At 57.5% G+C, this 26,482-nt stretch overlaps 2 protein-coding genes across 17 annotated transcripts in view; one reads left to right on the plus strand and one right to left on the minus strand.

The window, feature by feature from the left end:
- ADAM11 (ADAM metallopeptidase domain 11) lies at nucleotides 7–10,664 on the plus strand. Of its 3 annotated transcripts, XM_021377708.1 has the most exons (26): nucleotides 7–193; nucleotides 1,376–1,566; nucleotides 1,768–1,844; nucleotides 2,061–2,127; nucleotides 2,860–2,945; nucleotides 3,029–3,095; nucleotides 3,194–3,242; nucleotides 3,324–3,394; nucleotides 3,698–3,772; nucleotides 3,833–3,904; nucleotides 4,280–4,437; nucleotides 4,507–4,591; nucleotides 4,694–4,784; nucleotides 4,862–4,913; nucleotides 5,309–5,408; nucleotides 5,739–5,810; nucleotides 5,882–5,974; nucleotides 6,047–6,127; nucleotides 6,328–6,378; nucleotides 6,737–6,800; nucleotides 6,867–6,966; nucleotides 7,037–7,156; nucleotides 7,724–7,892; nucleotides 7,959–8,073; nucleotides 8,165–8,255; nucleotides 8,665–10,664. In XM_021377708.1, the coding sequence occupies exons 1-26, from the start codon at nucleotides 130–132 to the stop codon at nucleotides 8,708–8,710; spliced, it is 2,307 nt and encodes a 768-aa protein (XP_021233383.1). In that variant the 5' UTR covers nucleotides 7–129; the 3' UTR covers nucleotides 8,711–10,664. The 3 variants fall into 3 exon arrangements, with proteins under 3 accessions (XP_021233383.1, XP_021233382.1, XP_021233384.1); XM_021377707.1 differs by having other exon boundaries at nucleotides 6,737–6,966; XM_021377709.1 differs by lacking the exon at nucleotides 6,328–6,378.
- The window catches only part of GJC1 (gap junction protein gamma 1), a 14,735-nt gene continuing 4,066 nt past the window's right edge, over nucleotides 15,814–26,482 (minus strand). For 3 of the 14 annotated variants that reach the window (XM_021377722.1, XM_021377724.1, XM_021377721.1), the window contains 2 exons: nucleotides 21,111–21,224; nucleotides 15,814–19,386 (listed from right to left, as the gene is read on the minus strand). In XM_021377722.1, coding sequence (XP_021233397.1) covers nucleotides 18,183–19,367 — 1,185 coding nt within the window. In that variant the 5' untranslated portion in view covers nucleotides 19,368–19,386; nucleotides 21,111–21,224 and the 3' untranslated portion in view covers nucleotides 15,814–18,182. Of the gene's footprint in view, nucleotides 19,387–19,511; nucleotides 19,587–21,110; nucleotides 26,382–26,482 lie in introns of all 14 variants that reach the window. The other 11 variants (XM_021377710.1, XM_021377711.1, XM_021377719.1 and 8 more) reach the window with 10 other exon arrangements.

Consider the following 26,482-nt stretch of genomic DNA (forward strand, 5'->3'; position numbering starts at 1 on the left):
CGGTGCTGCGGACGGGGACGGTGCGGTGCAGCGCTGTGCGGGTGGTGGGGGCGGCCCCTCCGCACCGCTCCGCTCCGCACCGCTCCATCCCCGGCCCCGGGGGGCGGAGGGGCGGATGATGCGGGAGCGATGAGCGCGCTGCGGGGCTGGGGGTGGCTGCTGGCCGCGCTGCTGTCGCTGACCCCGAGAGCAGGTAGGTCCTCCCGCTCCCCTCCCCGTCCCCTCCGGACCCCTCCGGCCCCACCGCTGCGGTGTTTGGATGCGGCGGTACCGCACCGCACCGCACCGCGCCTCCCCCGTGCGTGTTCCCCGGGTGTCCCCTGGGTGTCCCCTGGGACGCGGTGCCACGATGCTGTGTGCCCCCACCCCGAGACGCGGCCCCATCGCAGCCCCTCCGCGTCCCCCCGGCCTCGGGACCCCCGCAGGGCACGTCCTCAGTGGGGCCCCTCCGTGTCCCCCGGCCCCCGGGTGCCCCTTTTGTGATGCAGCATGGCCTTGGGTCCCCCCAGGACGCGTCCCCATCACAGCCCTTCCGTGTCCCCGTGACCTCGGGACCCCCAGAACGTGTGCACATTTCAGCCCCTCCACGTCCCCCGGGTCCCCAGGTGTCCCCTCTGGCAAGCAGCAGGCCTCAGGTCCCCATCGCAGCCCCTCTGTGTCCCTTGGGTCCCCAGGTGTCCCTCTGGGGACACAGCGTGGCCTTGGGTCCCCCCGCACAGGTCCCCATTGCACTGCCCCAGGTCCCCATGGCCTCAGCTCCCCTCCAGGACACGTCCCCATCATGTCCCCTCCGTGTCCCTCAGATCCCCAGATTCCCATGGCTTTGGGTCCCCACAGAACATGTCCCCATCACAGCCCCTCCGTGTCCCCCAGCTCCCCAGGTGTCCCTTTGGCATGCAGCATGGCCTTGGGTCCCACAGGACGTGTCCCTATTGCATCCCCCTCATGCTCCCCAGGTCCCCATGGTGTCGGGTCTACCTAGGACATGTCCCAAACAGCCCCTCAGTGTCCCCCAGGTCCCCAAGTGTCCCTTCAGGGATGCAGCACGGCCTTGAGTCCCCCCAGAAACATCCCCATTGAAGCCCTTCCATGTCCCCATGGCCTCAGGTCCCCCCCAGAACATGTCCCCATTGGGTCCCCTCCATGTCCACCAGGTCCCCACATCCCCAGGTCCTCCCAGATGCATCCCTACTGCTGCCTCTCTGTGTCCCCTTCGTCACCCCAGGATGTGTCCCCAACACAGTCCCTCCATGTCCACCGGGGCCTATGGCCCTAACCGTGGGGCACCCAACCCATGTCCATGGGGCACCCAGTCCTTAACCGCAGGGCACCCAACCCATGGGTCCCACTGCCACCCACCACTCCTGGCCCGCAGGTCCCGCTGGTGCCACCCCGCAGTCCAGTGCCCCGCAGCGGAGGCTCCCGCGTGCCGGCTGGCCGGAGGGACGGGCGCTGGCCGAGGTCACCCACCCCAGCAGGTTGGTGGGGCACAGCGCGGGCGGAGAGGTCCTGAAGCATCAGCTGGACACCAGGGTCCGAAATGAGTCCGGAGCGGGAGGCGGCCCCGTAAGTGCGCCGCGTTCCCATCGCCCTAATGGGTTCCCATTAAAGCTCAGCTCCGGAGGTGCGCGTGCGGGCACACGGCTCATGCATAATGAATGCCCCGCACTCGGCGCTGGGGAGACGGATCCGGCGCTGTGCCACGTGCCACCGAGCCGCGCTTTGGGGTGGCCCCATGCGCCCAGTGCCGACCCCACTCTCTTGCAGGGGGTGCACCTGGCGCGGGTCAGCTTCATGGTGCACGCCTTCGGGTCAGCCTTCATCCTGGACCTGGAGCTCAACCAGTGAGTGTCCACGTGAGCACTGTGTGGGGTGAGCCCTGTCACGGGGCATCACTATGGGGCCAGGTGGGAGCTCAATGCAGATGGGGCACAGAGGCGGTGGCATCTTGGTGTCCCCTTGGGTTGGGTTCCCAATGGCCGGTGTGTGGCACACGGTGCACAGTGGGATGAGGGCGATGGGGCAGCCCGCACTGTCCTCACCCCACTGCTGCCCCGCAGCCACCTCCTCGCCTCACACTATGTGGAGCGGCACCTCGGCGTCGGACAGAATGGCAGCAGCAGCACGGTGAGACCTGCACCGTGCCACGCCATGCTGTGCCATGCTGTGCCATGCTGTGCCGTGTTGTGCTGTACCATGCCATGTTGTGCTGTTGTGCTGTGTTGTGCCACGTTGTGTTGTACCATGCCACGTTGTGCCATACCATGCCATGTTGTGCCATGTTGTGCCGTGTTGTGCCATGTTGTGGCATGTTGTGCCGTGTTGTGGTGTGTTGTGCCATACCATGCCATATTGTGCCGTGTTGTGCCATACCATGCCATGTTGTGCCATACTGTGCCATGTTGTGCCATGTTCTGCCATGTTGTGCCGTGTTGTGCCATACCATGNTTGTGCCGTGTTGTGCCATACCATGCCATGTTGTGCCATACTGTGCCATGTTGTGCCATGTTCTGCCATGTTGTGCCGTGTTGTGCCATACCATGCCATGTTGTGCCATACCATGCCATGTTGTGCCATGTTGTGCCATGCTGTGCCATATTGTGCCGGGTTGTGCCATGTTGTGCCATGCTGTGCCATGCTGTACCATGTTGTGCCATGTTGTGCTGTGTTGTGCCATACCATGCCATGTTGTGCTATGTTGTGCCGTGTTGTGCCGTGTTGTGCCATGTTGTGCCATGTTGTGCCATGTTGTGCCATGTTGTGCCATGTTGTGCCGTGTTGTGCCGTGTTGTGCCGTGTTGTACCATGTTGTGCCATGCAGTGGTGGCCCCATGGGCTCAGCCCTGTCCCCTGTCTTAGGGCACGGGCGAGCACTGCTACTACCAGGGCCGGGTTCGCGGGTGGCCCCGCTCCTTCGCGGCACTCTCCAGCTGCCAGGGCCTGCAGTGAGTACCGACCCCAACCCCAGGTCAGAACCGCGCTCTCAGAGCAGGGCTGTGGGCAGAACCTCTCGGGGCTTCCCTTGCAGCGGGGTCTTCTCAGATGGACGGGATTTGTTCCTGATTGAGCCCCAGGCGGGCGCCAAGCACGGGGAGGTGAGTGGAGACCCTCACCCTGCCCCAGCTTCCCCACTATAGGGGACATGGCCTTGAGGACATGGGGACATGGGTGTTGGTGACTCTCCCTGCAATAGGGTCTCCAGCCACACCTCATCCAGCGCGCCCCAAGCTGTGCCCAGCCAGGTGAGCACTGTGCTCTGGCGCTGTGTCTGGTGTCCCTGGTGTGCCCAGTGTCCCCAACCCCACTGTCCCCATTTCCCGCAGGCTGCATGCTGGGTGCCATGGGGCAATCCGGCTCAGGCAGCTCGGTCAGGCTGCGGCGGCGGCGGCGGCAGGTGAGTGATGGGGACATGGGTAGGACATGGGCATGGGCTGGGGACAGGGGTGCAGGGCTGGAGACATGGAAATGGCGTTGGGGACAAGGGCACAGGGTTGGGGACAGGGGTAGGGGGTAGGGGACAGGGACAAGATCATGAGGTTGGGGACATGGGTACAGTGGTGGGGACAAAGGACATGGGGCTGGGGACAGGGGCACATTTTGAGGCTCACAGCCATGAAATGGGGCCAGAAACCCCCAATCCCCACTCCTTGCCCCATATGTCCCCATGGGCACAGCCCATCTCCTTCCCTGCCTGCAGGTGCGTCGGGCACAGCACACAGTGCACAGTGAGACCAAGTACATCGAGCTGGCCGTGGTGAACGACCATCAGCTGGTAGGGATGTGGCGCAGGGGGACGGCAATGGGGCGGCCGCCCACCCCCTGCTCCCCAAAGTTCCTACAGCTCCGCAGATCCGTGGTGCTCACCAGCAACTTCGCCAAGTCTGTGGTCAACCTGGCTGATATGGTGAGCATGGGTTCATCCATGGGGTGGGGAGTCTGGGTCAATATATGGAGTGGGGACTGCTGGTCCATCTATGGGGTGCTAAGCGTGGTGCTGTCCGTGGTGCTGCTCTCATGGCATGTTGTGCCCCATTGTGCCCCATGGCATGTTGAGCTCATTGTCATCCCCATGGCACACTGTGCCCCACTGCCAACCCCACTGCGCACTGTGCCCCATTGTACCCCATTGTGTCCCAGTGCCATTCCCACTGTGCATTGTGCCCCACTGCCATCCATACAGCGTGGTGTACCCCACCGACATCCCCATGGCACCTTGTACCCTGTTGCCATCCCCACGATGCATTGTGCCCCACTGTGCCCCATGGCCACCCTATTGCAGATCTACAAAGAGCAGCTCAACACCCGCATCGTGCTAGTGGCCATGGAGACGTGGGCTGCAGGGGACCGCATCCGCATGGAGGAGGACTCAATGGGGACACTCAACGAGTTCATGAGGCACCGGCGTGAGGAGCACAGCGACGCCATCCACCTCTTCTCGTGAGCGTGGGGCAGGGAGCCCACCCCATGGCTGTGTGCCCACGTCCCCATCTGCCCCATCCCTTGTAGGGGACGCACCTTCCAGAGCAGCCGCAGTGGTACCGCCTTCGTTGGGGGTATCTGCTCGGCCGGGCGTGCCGGCGGGGTCAACGAGGTGGGTGATGTGGGTATAGGGTGGGTGACGGGCATGGGAACCCATGGTGACAACGCTGTTCCCATTGGGGACCCCATAATGACCATACTGTCCCCACTGCAGTATGGCAACATGGCGTCCATGGCGGTGACGCTGGCGCAGACGTTGGGACAGAACGTGGGGATGATGTGGAACAAGCACCGCGCATCGGCAGGTAGCAATGGGGACAGGGGTGGCACCCACGGGGACAATGTCCCCTCCCTGGCACCGCAGTGCTCTGCCATCCCATAGGGGACTGCCGCTGCCCCGATGCGTGGCTGGGCTGCATCATGGAGGACACGGGGTGAGCGCTGTCCCCACACGGCACACGGCCACCCCAGGAGGTGCCACTTGTGGGGTGCCCCCACAGTGGGGTGGTGGAGGGCACAGCTGGGTCATTGGGGGTACAGAGGGGCCGTGTGGGCACAGAGGGGTCACTGGGAGCAGGGTGGGGTCAGTGGGGTACAGTGGGGTCATAGGGGCACAGCTGGATTGTGGGGGGGCACAGTGGGGTCAGTGGGACACAGTGAGGCCGTGGTGGCACAGCGGGGCTGTGGGAACACAGCGGGGTCATTGGGGGCACGGTGGGGGTCACTGGGATATGGGGTGAGCGCTGCCCCCATGTGGCTCATAGCCACCCCTGGAGGTGCCACCCGTGGGGTGGTGGCAGCCACCCGGTGTCACCGTGTCCCCCCGTAGGTACTACCTCCCACGGAAGTTCTCCCGCTGCAGCATTGACGAGTACAACCAATTCCTGCAGGACGGCGGCGGCAGCTGCCTCTTCAACAAACCCCTAAAGGTAACGGGGCATCAGTGGGGCCAACGGGCATCAGGGGGGTGGGGGGTCCCTGGGGCATCAGTGGGGCCAATGGGCATCAACGGGGTGGAGGGGTCCGTGGGGCATCAATGGGGCCAAGAGACATCAGTGTGATGGGGATTCTCTGGGGCATCAATGGGCCAGTGGGCATCCATGGGGTGGGGAGTCCCTGTGGTATCAATGGGTCAGCAGGCATTCATGGGACAGGGAGTCCCTGGGGCATCAGTGGGGTCAATGGGCATCCATGGGGTGGGGAGTCCCTTGGGGTCATGGTTGGGTTGGAAGGAACAACCCCACAGCCCTTCCCCACAGCTCCTGGACCCACCAGAGTGCGGCAATGGGTTCGTGGAGGCGGGTGAGGAGTGCGACTGTGGATCGCAGACGGTGAGCGGGATCGGGGCCACTGGGGGCAGCTATGGGGCTGGGGTGGGGCTGAGCACTGTGCCACCCCGTAGGAGTGCGCCAGGAGCGGAGGGAACTGCTGCAAGAAGTGCACGCTGACGCACGACGCCATGTGCAGCGACGGGCTGTGCTGTAGGGGATGCAAGGTGCTATGGGGCACGGTGTGGGGCACAGGGAGGTCTGTGGGGTCCGGTCCTGATGTGGGATTTGTCCCCCAGTATGAACCACGCGGTGTGTCCTGCCGGGAGGCGGTGAATGAGTGTGACATCCCCGAGACATGCACCGGGGACTCGAGCCAGGTGAGAGGGGTCACCAGGGCACAGTGGGGTCACTGGGGCACAGTGGGGTCATTGGGGGCACAGTGGGGCCGTGGATGCGCAGTGGGGCTGTGGGGGTACAGCGGGGTCATAGGGGCACAGCAGGATCACAGTAGGACTATGGGGGCACAGAAGGGTCATTGGGGTACAGCGGGGTCCCACGTGTCCTCTCCTGCCCCCAGTGTCCCCCCAACCTCCACAAACTGGACGGGTACTTCTGTGATAACGAGCAGGTGAGCGGCACCGCGGGTATGGCACATCCATGGGATCACGGTGCCTATGGGTGCCATGCTCCCATGGGTGCCAACCATGACCCTATCCCAGCTCCCATGGGTGTCACCATGACCCTGTAACTGCTCCCATGGGTACCAATCACAACTCTATAACCATTCCTACGGGCACTAACCATGACCCTATCCCTGCTCCCATCAGTGCCACCATGACCCTGTAACTGCTCCCATGGATGCCACCATGATGCTATCCCCACTCCCATGATTGCCAACCTTGACCCTATAACCAATCCTACGGGTACCAACCTTGACCCTATCCCTGCTCCCATTGGTGACACCATGACCCTATAACCGCTCCCAGGGCCGCTGCTATGGTGGGCGCTGTAAAACCCGGGACCGGCAGTGCAATGCGCTATGGGGCCGCGGTGAGTGCACAGCCCCCACACCCACGTCCCCGCATCGGGGACAGCGGGTGACACCGCTCGCTGCAGGCTCCGCGGAGCGATTCTGCTACGAGAAGCTCAACGTGGAGGGCACCGAGAGGGGAAACTGCGGGCGCGAGGGCACGGGGTGGACGCAGTGCAACAAGCAGTGAGTGACCCCACTGACCGCCCCACATCCCCGCCCGGGGTCACCCGGTGTCACCGCCCCGTGCTCGCAGGGACGTGCTCTGTGGGTTCCTGCTGTGCGCCAACATCTCGGGGACACCGCGGCTGGGCGAGCTGAGCGGGGAGGTGGCCACCACCACCTTCTTCCACCAGAACCGCTACGTGGACTGCAGGTGGGTGCCACCGCCCTGGGGACACGGACACGGGGTCACCCTCTGGGGACGTGGGCGCAGTGGGGTCCCCGCGTCACCCCATGGACACATTGGGTTCTATGTGTCACCCCAATGGGGATGGAGACATGGACACATTGGGTTCTATGTGTCACCCCACTGGGGATGGAGACATGGACACACTGGGGTCCTTGTGTCACCCCCTTGGGGACAGGGAGATGGTGGCAGCGAGGTCCCTGTGTTACCCCCTGGGGGACATGGACATGGTTGGGTCCTTGCACCACTCTCCTGGGGACATGGACACAGCAGTGTCACCCCACTGGGGATGTGGTGGGAGCCCTGTGTCAGACATGGACACGGGTAGGTCCCTGTGTCACCTCCTTGGTGTGTCACTCCCTTGGGGATGGGGACAAGGACACGGCAGGGTCCCTGCAGGATGGGGACAATGCACAGGATGTGGTCTCTGTGTCACAGTGGGGTCCCTTTGTCGCCTCCTCGGTGGGTCACCACCTTGGGGACTGGGACGTGGACCTGGTTGTGTCCCCGTGTCACCCCACTGTCACCTTGCAGGGGCGGCCACGTGCAGCTGGCGGACGGCTCAGAGCTGAGCTACGTGGAGGACGGCACGCCGTGCGGCCCTGCCATGCTGTGCCTCGACCACAAATGCCTTCCGGTCACCGCCTTCAACTTCAGCTCCTGCCCCGGCAGCGGGGACGGGAAGATCTGCTTTGAGCACGGGGTGAGGCGTGGGGACGGGGCTGGGAGGCGCGGGATGACAGCACGGGGTGACACCGTCCCCTCGTAGGTGTGCAGCAATGAGGGGAAGTGCATCTGTCAGCCCGAGTGGACGGGGAAGGACTGCAGCGTCTACGACCCCATTCCTGAACCCAAACCCACGGGGGAGACAGAGCGCTACAAGGGTCTGCCGGGGGCACGTGGCGTTGTCCCTGGTCCCCGTGGTGCCCCATGGCTGTGTCACCTCTGACACATGTCCCTGTCCTCCTGTCCCAGGTCCCAGTGGCACCAACATCATCATCGGGTCCATCGCCGGGGCCGTACTGGTGGCTGCCATCGTCCTTGGTGGCACGGGATGGGGATTCAAGTAAGCGGGGTCACTGGGACGCTCATTCCCCCGGTCCCATTTGTCCCCCTCATCGCCATGTCTCCTTGTCCCCTGGGGTCACTGGGACATTCATTCCACTGGTCCCTTGTCCCCTAGGGTCATGGAGACGTCATTCCCCTGGTCCCATTTGTCCCCCTTGACCCTATGTCCCCATGTCCCTCGTATCCTGGGCTCATTGGGATGCTCATTCGCCTTCGTCCCCCTTATTCCTATGTGCCCTTGTCCCTTGTCCCATGAGGTCGCAGGGATGCTCACTGCCTTGGTCCTACTTGTCCTCCTTGTCCCCTGGTCCCCACATCCGCTGGGGGTCAAGGGGCTCAGAGGGACACCAGGGACACTGGGGACACTGGGGACACTGACGCCGCTGTCCTCTCCCCACTGTCCCCAGGAACATCCGCCGCGGAAGGTACGACCCGGCGCAACAGGGAGTGTAACCCCCCACCCCGTCGTCTCCTCGTCACCATCACCGTCCGGCGGCAGCGGTGACCCCCCCGGGCCGGAACCGCCGCCCGTCTGTCCGTGTCACTGTCTGTCCGGCTGCCCCCGTGCTGTCTCCATCTCTGTCCCCACCCCAAAGAGCCCAGCGGGGCGGGGGGGGGCTCTTTGGGGCTCGGTGTCCCCTGTGTCCCCCCATCCCATACCTTGTGTCACCCCACTGCACTAAAGCGCTCCTCACTTCTGTGTTGCAGGTCCGGGGGGGCCTGAGCGGGTCCACCCGAGGAGGGAGGAGAGCACGGGGGGATCCCCCCGACCCCACTGCACCGCCACGAATGTCCGGACCCCCCGGGCCCTCTGGGGTTGGGGTCACTGCACCGCCATGAATGTACCCGGGGGGGCCACACCAGGAACCCCAACCCCACATGGCCCTGGGGGGGAATCAGGACCCCCCCTCACTCCATGTCAGCATCTTCCAGCTCTGGGGGCTGCACCCCCCATACCAGGCCAGTATGCCCCAGTATCCCCCAGTACCCTCCAATACCAGGCTAGTTGCCCCCCCTGTGCCCCCAGAGCAGGGCCTGGGGGCCATCCCTGTCTCCCTCATCTCATGTCCCCACCAGTGGGGTCCCACACCCATGGATGCCAGGCTCTGGGACAATGACATCCCCCATCTATCATCTCCCCCATCCAAAAAGGTGCACCCAAAAATGGGGACACCAACGGCATCAGGGCCACCCTATGGGGCTGAGGGGCAGGGTGAGCCCAGGGGATTGTCACCCTGTGTTCTCTTGTTCCCTGGTCCCTTGTCCCCTGGGATCATTCTCCTGGTCCCATTTGTCCCCCTTGTCCTCACGTCCCCTGGTCCCCTATCCCATGAGGTCACTGGGATGCTCATTCCCCTGGTCCCAGTTGCCCCCTTGTTCCCCTGGTCACTTGTCCCAGGGGGTCATTGGGATGCTTGTTCTCCCGGTCCCATTTGCCCCCCTTGACCCCATGTCCTTTGGTCCCTTGTCCCCTGGGGTCACAGGGATGCTTGTTCTCCCAGCCCCCTGGTCCCCATGACACTTCGCATGTCCTATGTGTCACCCTCAGGACAGGGGGGTGGCACGTGTCACCCCTGTCCCCATGGCCCCACATCACCCCGAGCCATCCACCCCACAACACCACGGAGCACTTAGGGCCCACCACAGCCCCACGGTGACACGCAGCACAGCGGGGACCCCAGAGCACAGCAGGGACCCCACGCCCGCGGTGGGGTGACAGCGTCCCCTCCACGTCCTCGTGCAGTGTCTCCTGCCACGGGGTCAGCAGTGGGACAGGAGGTGTCACTGGGGCCACGTGCAGGGGACAGGGTGACCCCGAGTGGCACTGCCCCAGGACAATAGGGTGGAGGTGGCAGCGGGACGGGATGTCCCCAAACTCAGCTGTGGTCGTGTCCCCACGTGACAGAGCAGCTGGGGACCCCGTGACCACGGTGATGGCTGTGGGGCATGGGGAGCTGGGCACCACGTGTCGGGGTCCAGCCCCCCGTCCCTCAGTCTGTCACCACAATGTCCCCACAGCTGCAGTGCCTGCGGGAGGACACCGCTGTCCCCATGCCCTGTGTGGCACGGGAGCCCCGTGTCCCTCTCCCAACACTTGCCACCGGTTTTGGGGACGTGAACATATATATAAATATATAAATATAAATACAAATATTTTTTTTTTTCTTAATGATTTTAACGCTGTACGGCCCCCGCGCTGCCGCCGGGACTGGGGGACGGCCCCGGGATGGGCGAGCTGCCCCACGGCCCCAGCCCCGCCGCCCCACAGCGCAGCTCACCTCCTGCTCCGTGCCTGCTTCACCCGCGCCGGGAGCCGCCGTGGTGGGGGTCACCGGGTGCGTCCGCCCAGACCCGCAACGCCTCCTGCAATGTCACAGGTTTATTTACAATAAAGAATTGGAAAATGGGTGGGGTTCTGCCTTTCTGCAGGGCCGGATGAGCAGCGCGAGGCCGGGCAGTGCTGCGCGCTCGTGCCCAGAGTTCCTCCAACATCCAGGGCCTGCCACAACTCACTGCCCCCATTTGTCCCCCTGGGCTCTGTGTCCCCCTTGTCCTGCAGTCCCTCGTCCCATAGGGTCACTGGGATGCTCACTCCCCTGGTCTCATTTGTCCCCCTCATCCCTTGGTGTCACTGGGATGCTCGCTGCCCTGGTCCTATTTGTCCCCCTTGTCCCCTGGTCCTCTGTCCTATGGGGTCATGTGGATGCTCATTCCCCTCGTCCCCACGTCCCCTGTCCCCTGGGCTCATTGGGATGCCCATTCCCCTGGTCCCATTTGTCCCCCTTGTCCTCTTGTCCCCTGGTCCCCTGCCCCACGGGGTCACTGGGATTGCCCATTCCCGAGGTCCCAGCCCACACGGAACAACCTCAGCCCGGCCCAACCCTCCCCCCCCTCCGCCCTCCCCCTTCCCAGCCGTCTCCTCACCGCATCAGCCACGAGAGGGCTCTCCCTGCCCGCTCCTCGCACCGACGGCCGGCACAGGATGCTCCTCCGGCCCCGAGGCACCGCCAGGCCACGCGTGTTGCTCGCGCCCCAGCCCGGAGGATGAAGGCACAGTGCGGGGCTGCGGCTCCTCCTGCTCTTCGGGGTCCTCCAGAAGAGCGCGGTTTTGCTCCCAGCCTCGAGGGAGGTGCAGCTCAGAGGAGCAATTTCGGGCCGGCGTCCGCTTGTCGCGGTGCTGAGCGCATCAGAAGTGATGTGGGAGCACAGCCCGGGAACGCCGAGTCCCTCAGGGCCGTCGGGGTCAGGAGGGCACGGATCCGGCGTTGGGTTCCCGGCCCCTCCGCGCTCCTCCCCGGTGCGATGCGTCCTCCTGTAACACAGCACCAAAATCGGTGATTTATTGACCATCTTCTTCCCTGAAAACAGCAGCGAGGCTCTGAGCAGCGGGTCCTGCCAAGCACCACGTCCACGAGGAGGAAAAAAATCCGCTGCTCATCAGCAGACCCCAACGGAACGGGTCCCTGCAGCCCCCTCCGGGCCAGCACACGGAGGGGAACCGCTCGAGCCTGCAGCCCCGGGTCCTTCGGCTGCAGGAGCTGATGGCAGGCCAGCTGGCCGCAATTCCTCGGCGATAATCGAACGAGGCAGACCTCGCTTCTAGGGTGCACACAAGGAAGAAAGGCCGGGCTGCCACGTGAGCAGCAGCTTGCAGGAGCAGAGGGAGGCGATGGCTTTTCGGCTCTCGAATCTGTAAGAGAGCACAGAAGTTCGGGTCAGAGGGAGATATCAGAGGGTCAGGAGCCGACGCTGCCACGTGGAGCGGAATGCGAGGATGTGGTCCTGCAGGGAGCTGTCTGTGGGATAAAGTGGAGAGAAAGCAACAGCCACACGCTCCTCACACGTGGCAGGGGCTGCTGGGCTGCACCCACACCTTGTCCTGGTGGGAGAACGAGGTCTGCAGACAAGAGGGGACAGCGAGGGCTCTGCCTCGGCCCCGAAGCGCGCAGGGGCTCGGGGCCTGGTCCGTCACCCACGTCCCATTCTGTTCCCTCTCTGAGTTGACAAATAGGACCTGGTATTTGGCACCTGCACATCTCAGGGAACATCACCTTCTTTGTCACAGGAAAACTCAGCGTGACCACAGCCTGGAAACGTCTGAGGAACGGTAAAAAGGAGCAGGCAGGCGTTGAGCAAAAGCAGCTCCCAGCTCTGCTGCACCTGCTACCGAGGTTCTGCCACCAAGGCCCCATCTGGAAGCACAGAACACGACAGTGCCTGGACAAGAGCAGCTCAGGGGAGCGCCGAGTGTCTCCAAGCAGCCGTGCCGCGCCGGGCAGCTGCTCGCAGCCGTGGGAAGGAGCAGCTCCGCCAGCAGGCAGCGACCAGGCCCTGACCCCGTGCTGGCCTTGCTGGGAAATGGGACACGCACCCGCTGCAGGCGATGGGGCATCGCGTGTCGGAGCGCTGCTGCAGCAGTAACCGCTCAGACAAGGAGAAAGGAAGGGACACTGCTAGCCCAGGAGAGCTGGAAATGTGATGGAAGGCTCCTCCCAGCTGCACTGGGGGCGACGGGGAAAACCCAATTCCCCGACTCCATGGTGCAAGAAATTTCCCACTGCCCTTTAAGAAGCATTCCTCTGGCCGGGACGCTGCCTTGTAGGGCTTTTCCAGCTCAGAGATCCTGTCACTCCATGGGCCAGCCTTGCTGCTGCTCTTTCCACGCAGCCCTCGGAATGCTCGGGTTCACGTGGCTGCTGTGAGCTTTAACTCCCCCTGCACCCCCAGTGATGGAGGAGCACGTGGGGGAGAAGCGCGGCCCTTCCACCGCTCAGCGCTCACATCCAGGTGGGTGCAGCCTGAAGGCCAGCACCCAGTGGGCCCATGTCAGGGTCAGCGCTGTCCGAGGGATGGATGGCAGCTGCCCAGCCCCGTGTTCCAGGAGCTCAGGCCATCGCTCGCACCAGGGACCGGCGTCCCGCACGATTCCAGGCCGGGTGTTAAACCCCCACCAGCTTCCATTGAACTGCAGGAGCTGGGGATCAGAGGCTGCCGGGTTAAACCGGCGTCTGGCAAAGGGAGGGCTCGGTTTCCTGAGCACGTCTTCCAAATTTCTCTGAAGAATTTCAATGTGATGACAAAACGGCAATTTGTTAAACCAGCTTTGAAGGCTCCCGAGCTCCTGAAGATCCCCTGGAATGTCTGCAGCGCTGTGGCACTCCGGGTCAGAGCAGTTTATGTAACTCCCATCCCCTCGTGCTGCCACCAGCATTTCGCTGGGATCTCCTTTCACTGCAAGGCTTTTCTCTTCCCGCATCGGATACGAAAAATATGCGTACAGATCGGAAACGCAAAGAAATCCCAACCTTACAGAGGATCACGACTTCCCTTACGAAAAAAAAAAAGAAAGAAAAAGGAATCAAACCCATCTGTTACATAACCCCGCTGCAGCTCGGCAGCAAGGGAAGAAAAGAGGCGACGGGAAACAGCGACTGAGGGCGACTCAGTGTACCAGGCATCACCTCGCAGCCGGGTGGCACGCGATGGCCCGGCAGCGCACGGCTCCACTTCCCCTGGGTGTGAAGGGGAAACAACATTCAGGGCCAATATCCGTGCAGGGACAGCGTGTTCCAAGGGGTGAAGGGAACCCGACGGCGTTTTTTTTTTTTTGCAGCTTCTTGGAAATAGCGCGCTCTGGGTGAGCGCTGTGTAAAGCCGTCCCGCTCGCCCTCTGCTCTGCACCCCTGACACTTTGGGGAAGGCTGCTCTTTTTATGGCTGCACAGCACCAGCGTGCCCTGCAGCATCGAGGTGCTGCCGTGCGGCGCCGGCAGCGAGGATTTCCCCGAGCTGAGCACATCAGCTGAGCCGCGCCGGGTGAGCGGCGTTCATGCTCCGTGCACAGCATCCCTCCCAACCTCGCTCCCCGCGTTTCCTTGAATAAACTCCTTTTCTGTTGGATGCAATCACATGTCTGCTCTTATTTTAGACATTTCTTACCTCCTGGCCACGCATCTCCCGACGCGTGCCCCCGGCAGAACAGCTCTGCAGCCGCTCGGGTGGGTTCGGAGCTGCTTCTCCTCTCTGCAGTTGCACTGCAAAGTCCTCACCAACAGATTTTCTCTCTGGTTTTCAGCAGCAGGATTTCTGGCCAGCACCGCTTGATGGGACTGGGAACATGCTGGGCTTCCCTTCGACTGGCTCCAAGGCAAGAGGGCTGAAAAGATGTTAAACACAGAGCACGACAGTGCTCATTTCCACAGTGAGAAGCAGGTTTGCTCTGAGAGCCTGAACACCGTGCACCCAGTGGATAGCACAAGTTCCCCTCTCCCAAACCTATTTATGGACAACCCCCCCACCATGTGCTAATCCCACATGCTGACCACGTCCCAGTTCCGAGCCCGCCGAGGTTCAGTGCACAGCTGATGTCATCACACTGACTGTTCAGCAGCTCCTGCAAAGAGCTGAGATGTGGACAAGTCTGCTACCAAATATGGACGACTGATGAACCAAGGCTTCTGATTCACGCTCTGCACGTGAGACAAAGGGCTCGGTGCTGGGGGTGACCCGTAGCTCAGCACAAAGGGATGGACTTCCCACCTGAGGCTCTTTGTGCTGCCGGTAGGGCACCCTACATACCTGGCAGCAGCTCACTGACCACAGGGCCCTCAATTAGCACTGGAGCTGATTAAGGACGCGCTGCTTTGCTGAGCAGGCTGAAGGTTTGGGTGCCGTCCCGCTGCCTGGTCGGTGTCCCTCGTCCTCCAGGCTGGCACGCTGCAGTGCTGCTCTGAGCTGCGGCCGTGGGGCTTTGTGGCTCTGCCCTGGGCAAAAGAAATGCTCAGACAACAAGGAACTCACTGAAGTCACCACACAGCTTTCAATGAGGGAGAGATAAGAGCGTGGAAGTCGGCACGCTGCACAACTCTTGTGTACACAAAGCTGAAATACACCACTGCCCATCTGCTGACACGAAGCCTCCTTCATCCCAAGAGACGTGGGCCATGGTTTCCTCCCAAGACCACCCCTCCTGGCGCAGCGGGGCACAGCAGGAGCACAGCTCCGCTCCACTCCAACCAACACCGACAGCATCCCCCCGCAGAAAGCAAAGTGCTGCTTTCCAAGCAACGAGGAACCCGCATTGCAAGGCTCCTCTGATACGGAGCAAATGAATGGCGAGCCCCGGGGAGCCGCAGCCCGCGCTGCCGCAGAAGGTGGCTTACGTCCCCGCACCGCAGCACTCAGCCCGCGCTCACAAAGCGATCCTTTGTGACAGCAAAACAGACGGGCATTCAGCTGCGACGTGCACAGGCAGCGGGCAGCCAGCCCCGGCTGCTCCTCGGCCGCGCCGCGCTCGGGGCAGCTGATGCCGCACGCTTCGCCGCGCAGTGCCAGCGCTCATTCACATGCATCGATGCAGATTCCGGGCGGTCAGGAGGAGCCTTTTCAAGGGCTGACTCTCCGAGTCCAGGTTTCTCCCTGCTGACGCTGTTAGAAAGCGGCTCTTTATGATGCTGAGGTCCAGCGGGTCGGAATCCCAACCCCTGCAGCACCCCTCGTCCTCACTGCCGTGCCCACGGCACGTCCCACCGCGGGAAGAACGCCGTCTCAGCCTGGTTTTCTGCAACCCACTGCATTTAATAGACACTTTGTTCCAAAACCAGAGGATAACACAAACTCAAGATACGTTCTTTTTTTTTTTTTTTTTTTTTTTTTTTGGTCCAAAATCTGTTCTGAGTGTTTATTTCAGGATGGCCTGCATCAAGCCAAAGCGAGAGAGCATTTTCAAGTAATGCATTATCATTTCTTCGGAAGGAGAAAGAAACCAGACCAAACCCAATGCCTTGAAACCGACTACAGCCACAGACATCAACACCGAGGGCTTCAATGCGCGTCCTCTACGAAGAACGCTCCGCTTCCAAGGGAAGGTGCACGCTATGCACGACTCCAAGTGCCACAGGAACAGAGGAACAGAGCAAAGCCCCGAACGCGTTACACAGAGCAACAAAAAAACACAGACGTTTCTCAGCGTCCCTCAAATGTGAATGCTCGTCCTCGCCAAAAAGACACTGCCAGGGGCAGCAAATACCTCATTCCCCCCCCCCCCCTTTTTTTTTTTTTCTAATTATAAATTCAAGTTGAATGCCAAAACTGCAGAATGCCACGGATCTGACCGGTCTCTCAAGCAGAAATTAAATCATGTATATATTGCTCCGTCTGAACTCGGCTCCTCGGACGTGACAGAAGGAAGAGGGGTCGGGGATAAGGCATTATTGTTTATATTCAGAAGGGTTTCATAAAAACCTGTACAGACAGTGTGTGTGTGCGCAGGGCCGGGGGGAGCAGGGCTATTGCTGGGACGTGATGCACGGAGAGCAGAATGACCATGACTCCATCCAAGCAGATTACTTCGGAAACACAGAAATCTTCCCCAAAAGGTACTGGAACAACTCGATGCCCCAGGGAGCGGGGTGTTATGCAACGAGAGAGCTCAAAAACATCTTAAATATGTAAATATGTGGAATTACGAGTCGGTTTCTATAGGATGAAAAAACACAACAAGGGACCAGGGGACAAGGGGACACGGGGGCTAAGGGGACACGGGGAACAAGCATTCCAATCACACCATGGGACAAGGACCAGGGGACAAGGGGACACGGGGACAAATGGGACCAGCAAATGAGCATCTCAAATACCCCATGGGACAAGGGACCAGGGGACAAGGGGACAAATGGGACCAGGGGAACGAGTATCCCCATGACCTCATAGGACAGGGAACAAGGGGAACATGGGGCAAGGAGTACTAAAGGGACCAGAAGAATGAGCATCCCAATGACCCCAGGGAACAAACAGCACCAGGGGACAAGGGAACACGGGGACAAGGGGGGACAAATGGGACCAGGGGAATGAGTATCCCCATGATCCCATGGGACAGGAACCAAGTGAGAAGGGGGACACAGGGCAAGGAGGACAGATGGGACCAGGGGGACAAGCACCCCAATGACCCCATGGGACAAGGGATCAGAGGACATGAGGGACAAATGGGACAAGGGGAATGAGTATCCCCATGACTTCATGGGACAGGGGACAAGGGGACAAGGGGGACAAAAGGGACCAGGGGAATGAGTATCCCCATGACCCCATGGGACAGGAACCAGGTGACAAGAGGGACATGAGGCAAGGAGAACAAATGGGACCAGGGGAATGAGCATCCCAATGACTCCAGGGGACAAGGGACATGGGGACATCTGGGTGCGACAGGCAGGTGGTGGCCTCCATATAGGCAGCTATGGGACATTTGGAGCAGGGTGTTATGCAACGAGAGACCTCAGAAACCTCTTAAATATGTAAAGATGTGGAATTATGAGTCGTTTTCCATCGGATGAAGAAATGTAGCACATAATAGCGGTCGTGTGACGCTTCCATTTGTAAGTAGCACATCATTTTTATAAAAGATACAGTCAAGAGCACCATCAGCAGACGTTTTCCGAACCTTTCCCTGCTCTAAGGGAGTGGATAACCGGACTCCTCGGTGCTGCGTGTTCAAGGCACTTCTCAAATGCAGCATAGAAAGTTTTGACATTGAAAACAAACAGAAAACGACGACGAACCACAGTAATAAAACTAGCAAAATGCTAACGGCTACCTACGGTTTTCTCCTCGTTCATATAAAAAAAAGGGTAACTTCGGAGATCCAGTGTACAAATACAAAAAATTGTGCATAATAAATGTACGATAATACTGTACATACAGCATAAACCGTTCAATGAGAATGATTTAAATATACCTAGTTGTCTCCTGGCTTGGAAGGCAGAAGAATAAAGTTCTACAGTCCTACAGTATCCGTATAAACACTTTCTTAGAGCTGGAATCACTAGCCAATGGTATCCCTGAAAATAAGCAGAACCAAATATTTACTTAATGGAAGCCATTACTCAATGGACTGCTGGTTATGAGAAAAAGACAACACATAAACTCAGCCAACGTTAAATCCAGACAGAGTTCTTCCCGTCCCCCGATTTGCTGCTGGCGCTGCTTTTGTTGGAGCCCGCTTTGGACTTCTTCTCTCTGGAGCTGCTGCTGGGGTTGTTTTGGTTGTTGTACGCCTGGATCGCCATGTCCAGGCGTTCCTGAGCCACTTTGATTTCCCTCTGCAGGGTTTCCAGGTCGGCGGGGATGTTCTCCTCGTTGCTGCCGTACTGCTGTTCCTGAGCGATGTTGGCTTTGTTCTGCTTGTAGGCCATCTTGGCGTTGGACAGTTCGGTGTATTGCATCTGATCAGGTTTGACCGCGATGTTATAGCCGGGAGGAGCAGAGGGGGTGTTCCAAGTGAAGGGGTAGTTGTAGGTACCAGAGTCCTCCAGCTCTTTCCTCTTGTTGTTTAACGTGTCCCGGATCGTGCCAAACCCTAAATGGAGCATCTCCCACACATTCAAAAGCAAACACATACAGCTCACCCCGTACATTATGAGCAGGAAAATGGTCTTTTCCGTCGGCCTTGAAATGAAGCAATCTATCTTATGGGGGCAGGGCTTCCTGCTGCACACAAACACGGGGCTGACCTCAAAACCGTACAAAAGGTACTGACCGATCAGAAAGCCGATCTCGAACGTCGCCCTCACCAGCAGCTGCAGCACGTAGATCCTCATCAGCCCGTCCTCGCGGATCCGCCGCCGCCCGTCGTGCTTGGCTTTGGCGGGGGGCTGCTGCTCCTTGTTCTCCCGCTCGCTTTCCAGTTCTATTTCTGGGTACATCATCGGGTCTTCCTCGTGGTCATCCTCGGCCTCCTCTAAGCCGCGGTGCTGTTTCCAGCGCGTCGAAAAGCTTTTGCTTCTGAACCTTCTGTCAACGTCGCTGTGCTCCACCATCCGGGCAATCTTATGGATTGCGTAGCCCAAATACATCACGGACGGAGTGGCGACGAGAATGATCTGGAACACCCAAAACCTCACGTGAGAAAGAGGAGCAAAAGCGTCGTAACAAACGTTCTCACAGCCGGGCTGCTCCGTGTTGCACACAAACTTGCTTTGCTCATCGTAATAAATGGATTCGCCTCCCACAGCAGTCAGGACGATCCGAAACACGATCAGCACCGACAGCCAGATTTTGCCAACGAAGGTGGAGTGGTTGTGGATCTCCTCTAAGAGACGGGTCAGAAAGCTCCAACTCATGGTGGTCAAATTATTTTATCTAGAAAAAAGACAAAACCCGCAAAGAGTTGAGTTGATCAGCTCAAGCCTGCACGTTGCAAACATGCAATCAAGAGAGAAAGGCTCAAATTTGACAACGGACACAGAACTCTTCTGTGGCATCACCTGCTGTCGGGAAGCTCGAGCTGCCAGGACTTGCTTGAAGACCTACGTCTCCTTTGCAGGCTTTTGGGAGGTCCCCTATCAAGAAATAAAGTAGCAGCTCTCTGCCACTGCACAAACAAATCTTGCTTCCAAAGCTAATTCCATGCAGAAGAGAAAGGCATGGCTGCTCTGTATTTCTGATGTTTGCACTTTGGACTGAAATCTCCTTAATACTGTGGATCAGAAGCTCAGCTCCTGTGAAGTTTTACGGGCACTGCTGGCTACGTCCCACTGCTGACGCTAAGACTTGTTTTCCCTGCTGAAATCCGAGCTAGCAACGTTGGTCTCCACCACCCACAGCCAACCGAGAGAAACACTTCTGCTTCAATTTTAATTTTACTGCATACCTCAGTGCCCCGAAAAAGGGAAGGAAGGAGCCTAGGGAGCAATGCCAGCTGTCTTAAGATAGCAATAAGCCACCCAGCCAAAACCTGAGGGTAGGCAACTGCTGTTGACTTTGCTTTAGGACAGGACAACCCAACACAGACCACGAGCTGAGCAGTGCTGCCCTGCAGGTCTACAATCTACAGCTATCCAAGTTGTTCCATGCAACGACAGGGGTGTTCACAGGCAGCACACTGAGACTGGAGGGGATGCATTCAATGCATCAGGTCAGCATCAATGCAATCAGTGCGTCAATGCATCACCAACACAACATCCATGCATCATCAATGCAATCCACATATCACCAACGCATCATCCAGGCAGCCAATGCATCGTCCATGCATCATCCATGCAGCCAATGCATCATCCATGCAGCCTGGTCTAGTACTTGACGTGGAGGCTGGCGGCCCTGCCTGCAGGGGGTTGGAGCTTGATGATCCTTGGGATCCCTTCCAACCCACGCCACTCCATGATTCTATGCTTCATGCAGCCAATGCATCAGCAATGCATCATTAGTGCAAACTGTGTATCATCAATGCATCATCCATGCATCAACCATGCATCATCAGTGCAACCACCAATGCAATCAATGCATCATCCATGTATCATCAATGAATTCAATGATACAAATTCACTTTTTGGTGAAATTAAATGTTTCATTGAAAAGATATGAGCACAGCACAACATGGCTGGGCTGGGTGGGCCATTTGATTCATTACTGGATGACATGATGGAAAAAAAATACCACGATATCACATTAAAAAAAGCACACATTAAGGGGCTTAAAGTTAAAGATCTTGAAAAATGATTCCCTCATTAGAACAAAGATCAATTGCTCCTAATTACAGCGAGTTCCACCAAGACCAGAAACAGGTCTGCACACAGTCTGCCTCTCCCCAGCGATCCATGCCTGACGAAAGCCACATGAGGCACAAAGCTTGCAGACTGACAAATGGAAATAGAGTGTAATTGATGCAGAAAAACACATTGCTTTGGAGGCCGAGCCCATTGAAACAAAATGCTTTGGCCAAGCTTAATGCAAGGACATATTTCAGAAAAAGGACGAGTCATTGGGTAAGAGCAGTCACTCTGGATCACAGTTAATAGGAAAAGGAGTCAGAATCCTAATGGTGAACTGCAATACATCAAAAGTGATTAATGCATAAGGGATCTCACCTCCTTGTTAGCAAGACAGCATGCAGTGCCGTTGTGTGCATCCTTCAGAAGTTGCAGGAATGTCAGGGGGTGAACGTATCAGCCCCAAATCCATCTGAAGAAAGGGGAAGACGCCTGAAAGAGATCGGAGAGTTCCACTGGTTTCGCTGGGGAACATAGGGAGAAACGGAGCAGGAACACGCGCGGAGCTGTGAGCCCCTCCTTGAACTCACTTCAGGACAAAGATCATTTCCCATCCTGACTTCCAGCGATTATACAAATGAGCAGCATCACAGCTCACCTACAGGCACTGACAAGGCAGACTTGACATTCAGATTAACCACAGCCTTCGCATGTGCAAGGCTTATCAGCTGCGTGTTAACGGCGTGTGTTGATGAGGAAGCTCTCACTGCTCAGACTTGAAGCTGCTGAGCAGCTCTGCTTCCCTCTGACAAGAAAACGTCATTTATTCTATATTTAGCCCCAGTCCAGAGGAAAGCTGCGGATACAAATATGGGAAAATACACCAGCAGCACCTTCTGTCTGTAAGGAAATCTTTAGGCTCGATGAAACGACCTCTCATTAACCCGTTGTCCTACTGGAAACATTCAGCCCAATCTAATTAGAAGGAAAGCAGAAAGTCATAAGCGGAATTTTGGCATTTTACGTGGTAGTACCCTTCAGTTTCGTGAGCTAGAGAGCAGTTCTGCCTTCACACATGTGCTGCAGGACCAGACACACGGCAGCACCCTTCACCCAGCGTCCACTGAGTGCCTCCCAGATCTGTCGTTATGGAAATATTTAACTCAATAATCTTCCATCGTTTGAAGGAGAAGTCTATGGACGCTGACACACATCTGAAAAAGGCAAAATGTCAGCAATTTCAGCTCGTTTAAGTCACGGCAGAAAGCGCGTCTGAGAGAGACTTTCACTCTGTGTCTTTGTCATGAGCTCAGTCCCACACTCGGTGCAGAAGCAATTGGTACAGGGAATGTATTTACAGCATTTTTTCCCCTAAAAATGTATCCTTCCGTGTCACTCTAATTAAATCTGATTAATTTATTAGTGATATATTTCTTTTGTTTTGTTTTTATGTGCGCCGATCGGAAAAAAAAAAAATCAAGAATAAATGCATGGCAATTCCGGTGATAATCCAAAGTGGTTTCAATGTTGCATGAAAGTCAAATCAGGCCCCCGGGCTAATTAAGATAGGATTTGAATTAGGATGAATGCATAACTAGCATTATTCATTCAAATCTCATTTACATTCACCCGATTTTTACTACTCAAAAAGGAAGAATGCGATGGCCAAACCCATCACCAGCACGGCGCCTCGATGATGGAACCGCAGATCCTGGGCGGAACGGAACAGCACCAAAGGAGAGGTGCAGAAATAATAAGATTCTTGTGCTGTCAAAAAAATAAAGATGTCAAACAGGCATCTTTTGGAAAACCAACACGCATGTACCCACCCAAGCATTCAGCCTAAAGATGAGCTGGAACTCGCGGATAAGAGTCGAACCCCCGAGAGCCTCCGAGAGCCCTCTAGGTAATGCCAGCATGGAAAGCCAAGTGACAATTTTAGCATCGCTCCCCCGCAGTGACACAACTCAAATGGAACTGGGAGATGTGTTGTGCTGGCCACACTGGCGTTTACTTCACCTACAGCAACGGGGAGCTCCGGGATGCGGCATTTCCAGGGCGGTGGAGGTGAGCTGTCGGGTCCACGCCATCTCAAGGGGCTTGGGGATCCTACAGACCTGAGATAACAAGGAACTCCAGCAGCAAGCCCCAGGTGATGCTGGCACTCCGATGATGTGGAATGTAATAATGGAGAAAACAAGCTGGTCAGCAGATTTCACAGGGTGTTATCTGACAGCCAGTGCGATGAAACAGTGGGTCCTGGGGGCAACGAGACACAGCATACCCCCAGCCTGGGACCACAGCTTGCCACGTGAGCTGCCCCTCTGCCTCTACATGACTAACAGGGTTGGGTATGAAAAGGGCAATGCCTTTGTGCAAAATGATTGAATTTAGACCTCAAGTCCTGCAAGAAAAAACAGCCAAACCTGAGGGTTCAAGGCTGAGTGTGTAACCAACACCCCACTCTCGGACTGCCAGCAAACAGCACAGCCTTATGACACCCGAAGATCAGCGGCGTCTCCTCAAAATGACCATTCCTGCCAACACCAATGACAAACCCGTCGGGTGAGTATGGTCTCAGCATGGATTCAGGGCCACAAAATGTTCCTGACCGAGCTCCTGGTTCCCTTTATTCCGCTCAGTGTGGATTCCATGGGGTTTCTGCAAGAGGATTACGGTTGGTGGTGACAGTCTGAGAGGCCTTTTCCAACCTTAATGATTCCAAGATCAGAAACACTCAGCACTCATCTTCCAAATACCAAGGAGTGCTCTCCAGCAGGTGCTCCCACCTGGACACCTCACGATGGGGCAACACATGCCCCTCAGCGCAGGACACAAAGCATTACCACCCTCCAAAACACTCCTGGGATGAGCGTGCCAAACACTCAACGAGTCCAGCACCCAGGCAGCAGAACCACCCATTCAACTACTTTATTTATAAAGATGCTTAACCCCCACTTGTCCTTGTATCAATGTGCATTACCCCCAAAAACGTACAACATTTTGCCAGCTGGCAGTTTACAGTACAAATCCTAACTCCCAGTTTCAGCCTACTACTCCGAAAAAGTTCCAGGGCAGGCTCCCAAGCTCTGGCTACAAACGCAGACATCCCCCACGGCTCCATTTCTGGGGCACAGAGGAGCCACCAAGCACAGTCACCAAACCCCCAGCGCTGGCAGGGACCAAGCAGGCAGATCCAGCCCACTGCTCCCAACCAGTGCAGGTCGGCAGGATCCCATCCAGCTGGGTTTCCTCCGAGGATGGAGAATCCACAAGCTCTCAGGGCAACCCGTTCCAACATCTGACCACACTCTTATCTTTAAGTGGGTAGAACACAGTTTGCTGTGCTCCAGTCTGTGCCCGCTGGGTACCGTCCCATTGCTGGGTGCCACACAGAGGAGGCTGGGACTCAAGCAGCAAAACTATTTTTCCTGTAACAATGAATGTAACGGCAGGGGGATGTGTTATAGGGACTTGAAATACACAGGAGAGCAGTACACTGACCCTTTCCATTCTGTGCTGGGTGAGCGCCCAGCGAGGCACGCTCGGGACACGCATCGCAGCACGGTGTCCAACTGATGTCCCCATGCCTGAAAGCAGACCTGAGGATGGACGGGGAATTCCACACCAAGCCCTGGAGCACAGTGCTAAGATCAGAAGGAAAACACCTTCGGGCAGGCATTGGAGAGGTCTCCCCGTGAGTGATGTGGAAAACCACAGTACTCCTTTAACGACTCCCAATCCCACTGCAGCGCTTCCCCACCGCGCTCCTCCTGCACGCTCACAGCCATGAGTGTCAAAAGAAAGTGACACGCTGGAGGCAGCTGACCCAAATATCACTCTCACGGCCATTTCAGGAAAAAAGAGAGAAGCCCAAAGAGAGCAGTGCTGTCTGCTCCTGTAAGTCAGACGGCTCGCACTGAGCCGGGCTGGAGACGATGGGTGGGTACACCTCATTCACCCAGCACCAGATTAGGACAGATGGGAACAAGCACCTTGGCTTCTACTGATAGAACCATGCAGCAATGCTGAACTTCCCCCAGTTTCTTATTTCCAGGCTTTCGGGACTTGAGGAGGGTGGGCACGTCTTCACATGCCTCATTAAGTCACTGAACAAACTTTTTCCTTGCGTTGCATCCCTCTCCCAGCTGAAGCTCACAAGTGGCCCAACCATGTCCTAGTGGACAGGCGAGCAAAGTTCTGCTTTCCAAAATACTCCCAGCACAAAGGATGCTAAGCAGCACATGCTGGACCACAGCTCATTCACTCAACTAAACGGGGACTGACCACAAAACAAGGCAATTCCTGGTGTGATTTGGGGCATTCCTTACCAAGCCATCCCTGCACCTACGCTACCATCCCTCTGCTGCTTTGGACGCTCCACAGCAGGCTCAAGAAATGCCCAGAAAGCCCCACCAGGAACAGGCTGACTGCTGGGTGCTGCTAGAAGAGAGGACAGTGACACATGGGAAAAACAAAGCAACAACCTCATGTCTGTACTCACAGTACGCACAGCCTCACTCCTCTAGGGAATCTTCAAGACAAAGGTTCCAAAGCAAAGCCTGGCAAATTCCAGGTCTCCAAACCCAACACTCATAGAGGAAAAATGAGATCGTATGAAAATATAGGCCAGAATCAGCGGGCAATGCTTCTTCCAGGAGAAAGTCAGCCAGGCTTCTGTATGGGGACTTCCAGCACACAGCAGGCAATGCAAACTGCTTTCATTCTCAAGACTTGCTGCTGTCTCTCAAAGGCTTCTTGCCAGGAAACCACAAGGCCATCCTGGGACTGGGACTGTCCCGCGGGGAGGAACAACTGGGCAAGTGATAACCAGCAGAGAGTGGGAGTAAAGAGTCATTTCCTGCAGAGCAGAGAGGTCACAGCACAGCCTGTGTCACAGAATTCCAACTGCAGAGTACAATGGGAGCGAAGGCTTCAAGTGAGCCAGGGACCAGAGATGACCACTGCCACATGGAAAACCAGCGTGTACTTCTTCCTGAACACTTCAAAGTTCCTTTAAAATATCCCGGGAACCAGCTTCCAATATGAAAATACCTCTCCTATTGAAAATAGCTCAACTATTTGAAACTCAGCTAAGGAATGTCTGCTTTAACGAGAACTGAGTCATTTGTTAACCACCTAAAGAATGATTTGTGTGAAAACCACATTACTTTTTAAGTAAAATCAGGAGTAGACGCTGCATAGAAGGCAGCACACCAGCAAGGCACATACCTCTCAGATGTAAGAATCTAATTGTTTTATTTTTAACCCCGGTTGAAAGCATCCTACCATGGAGCCAGCCCCATGCACACCACCTACCACCCAACCGCCAACCCCACGTCCCCGGACCGTGCACCACCACTGGCAGCTGTGCACTGAGCGAGGCTTCAGCAGGTTACCAGGAGTCAGAAACACCCTCGAGGAAGGAGGAAAAGCATCTGCGTGCACAAGGAATCACCACTCTGGGCTCTCTGTTGGAGCTCTGTGACCTCTGTCGGAGCTCCATGCTCTTCACTGGAGCTCAAAGACCTCTGCTGGAGCTCAACCTCCATTGTGGGAGCTCAGAGACCTTGGCTGCAGCTCAACAATGTCTGCTGGCGCTCAAAGACTTTTGCTGGAGCTCAGCCACCTTCACTGGAGCTCAACCACCTTTGTTGGAGCTCAACCACCTTCGCTGGAGCTCAACCACCTTCGCTGGAGCTCAACCACCTTCACTGGAGCTCAACCACCTTCGCTGGAGCTCAACCACC

Source organism: Numida meleagris, chromosome 26, assembly GCF_002078875.1.
Source record: "Numida meleagris isolate 19003 breed g44 Domestic line chromosome 26, NumMel1.0, whole genome shotgun sequence".
Classification (NCBI taxonomy): domain Eukaryota; kingdom Metazoa; phylum Chordata; class Aves; order Galliformes; family Numididae; genus Numida; species Numida meleagris.

Bases quoted from the DNA above. Each gene is read 5' to 3' on its own strand.
- ADAM11 (XM_021377707.1), top strand. From the start codon at position 130: ATGAGCGCGCTGCGGGGCTGGGGGTGGCTGCTGGCCGCGCTGCTGTCG. The intron at 3,905-4,279 runs GTGAGCATGGGT...ACCCTATTGCAG, and splicing joins TGGTCAACCTGGCTGATATG to ATCTACAAAGAGCAGCTCAA. The intron at 8,256-8,664 runs GTAAGCGGGGTC...CACTGTCCCCAG, and splicing joins GGCACGGGATGGGGATTCAA to GAACATCCGCCGCGGAAGGT.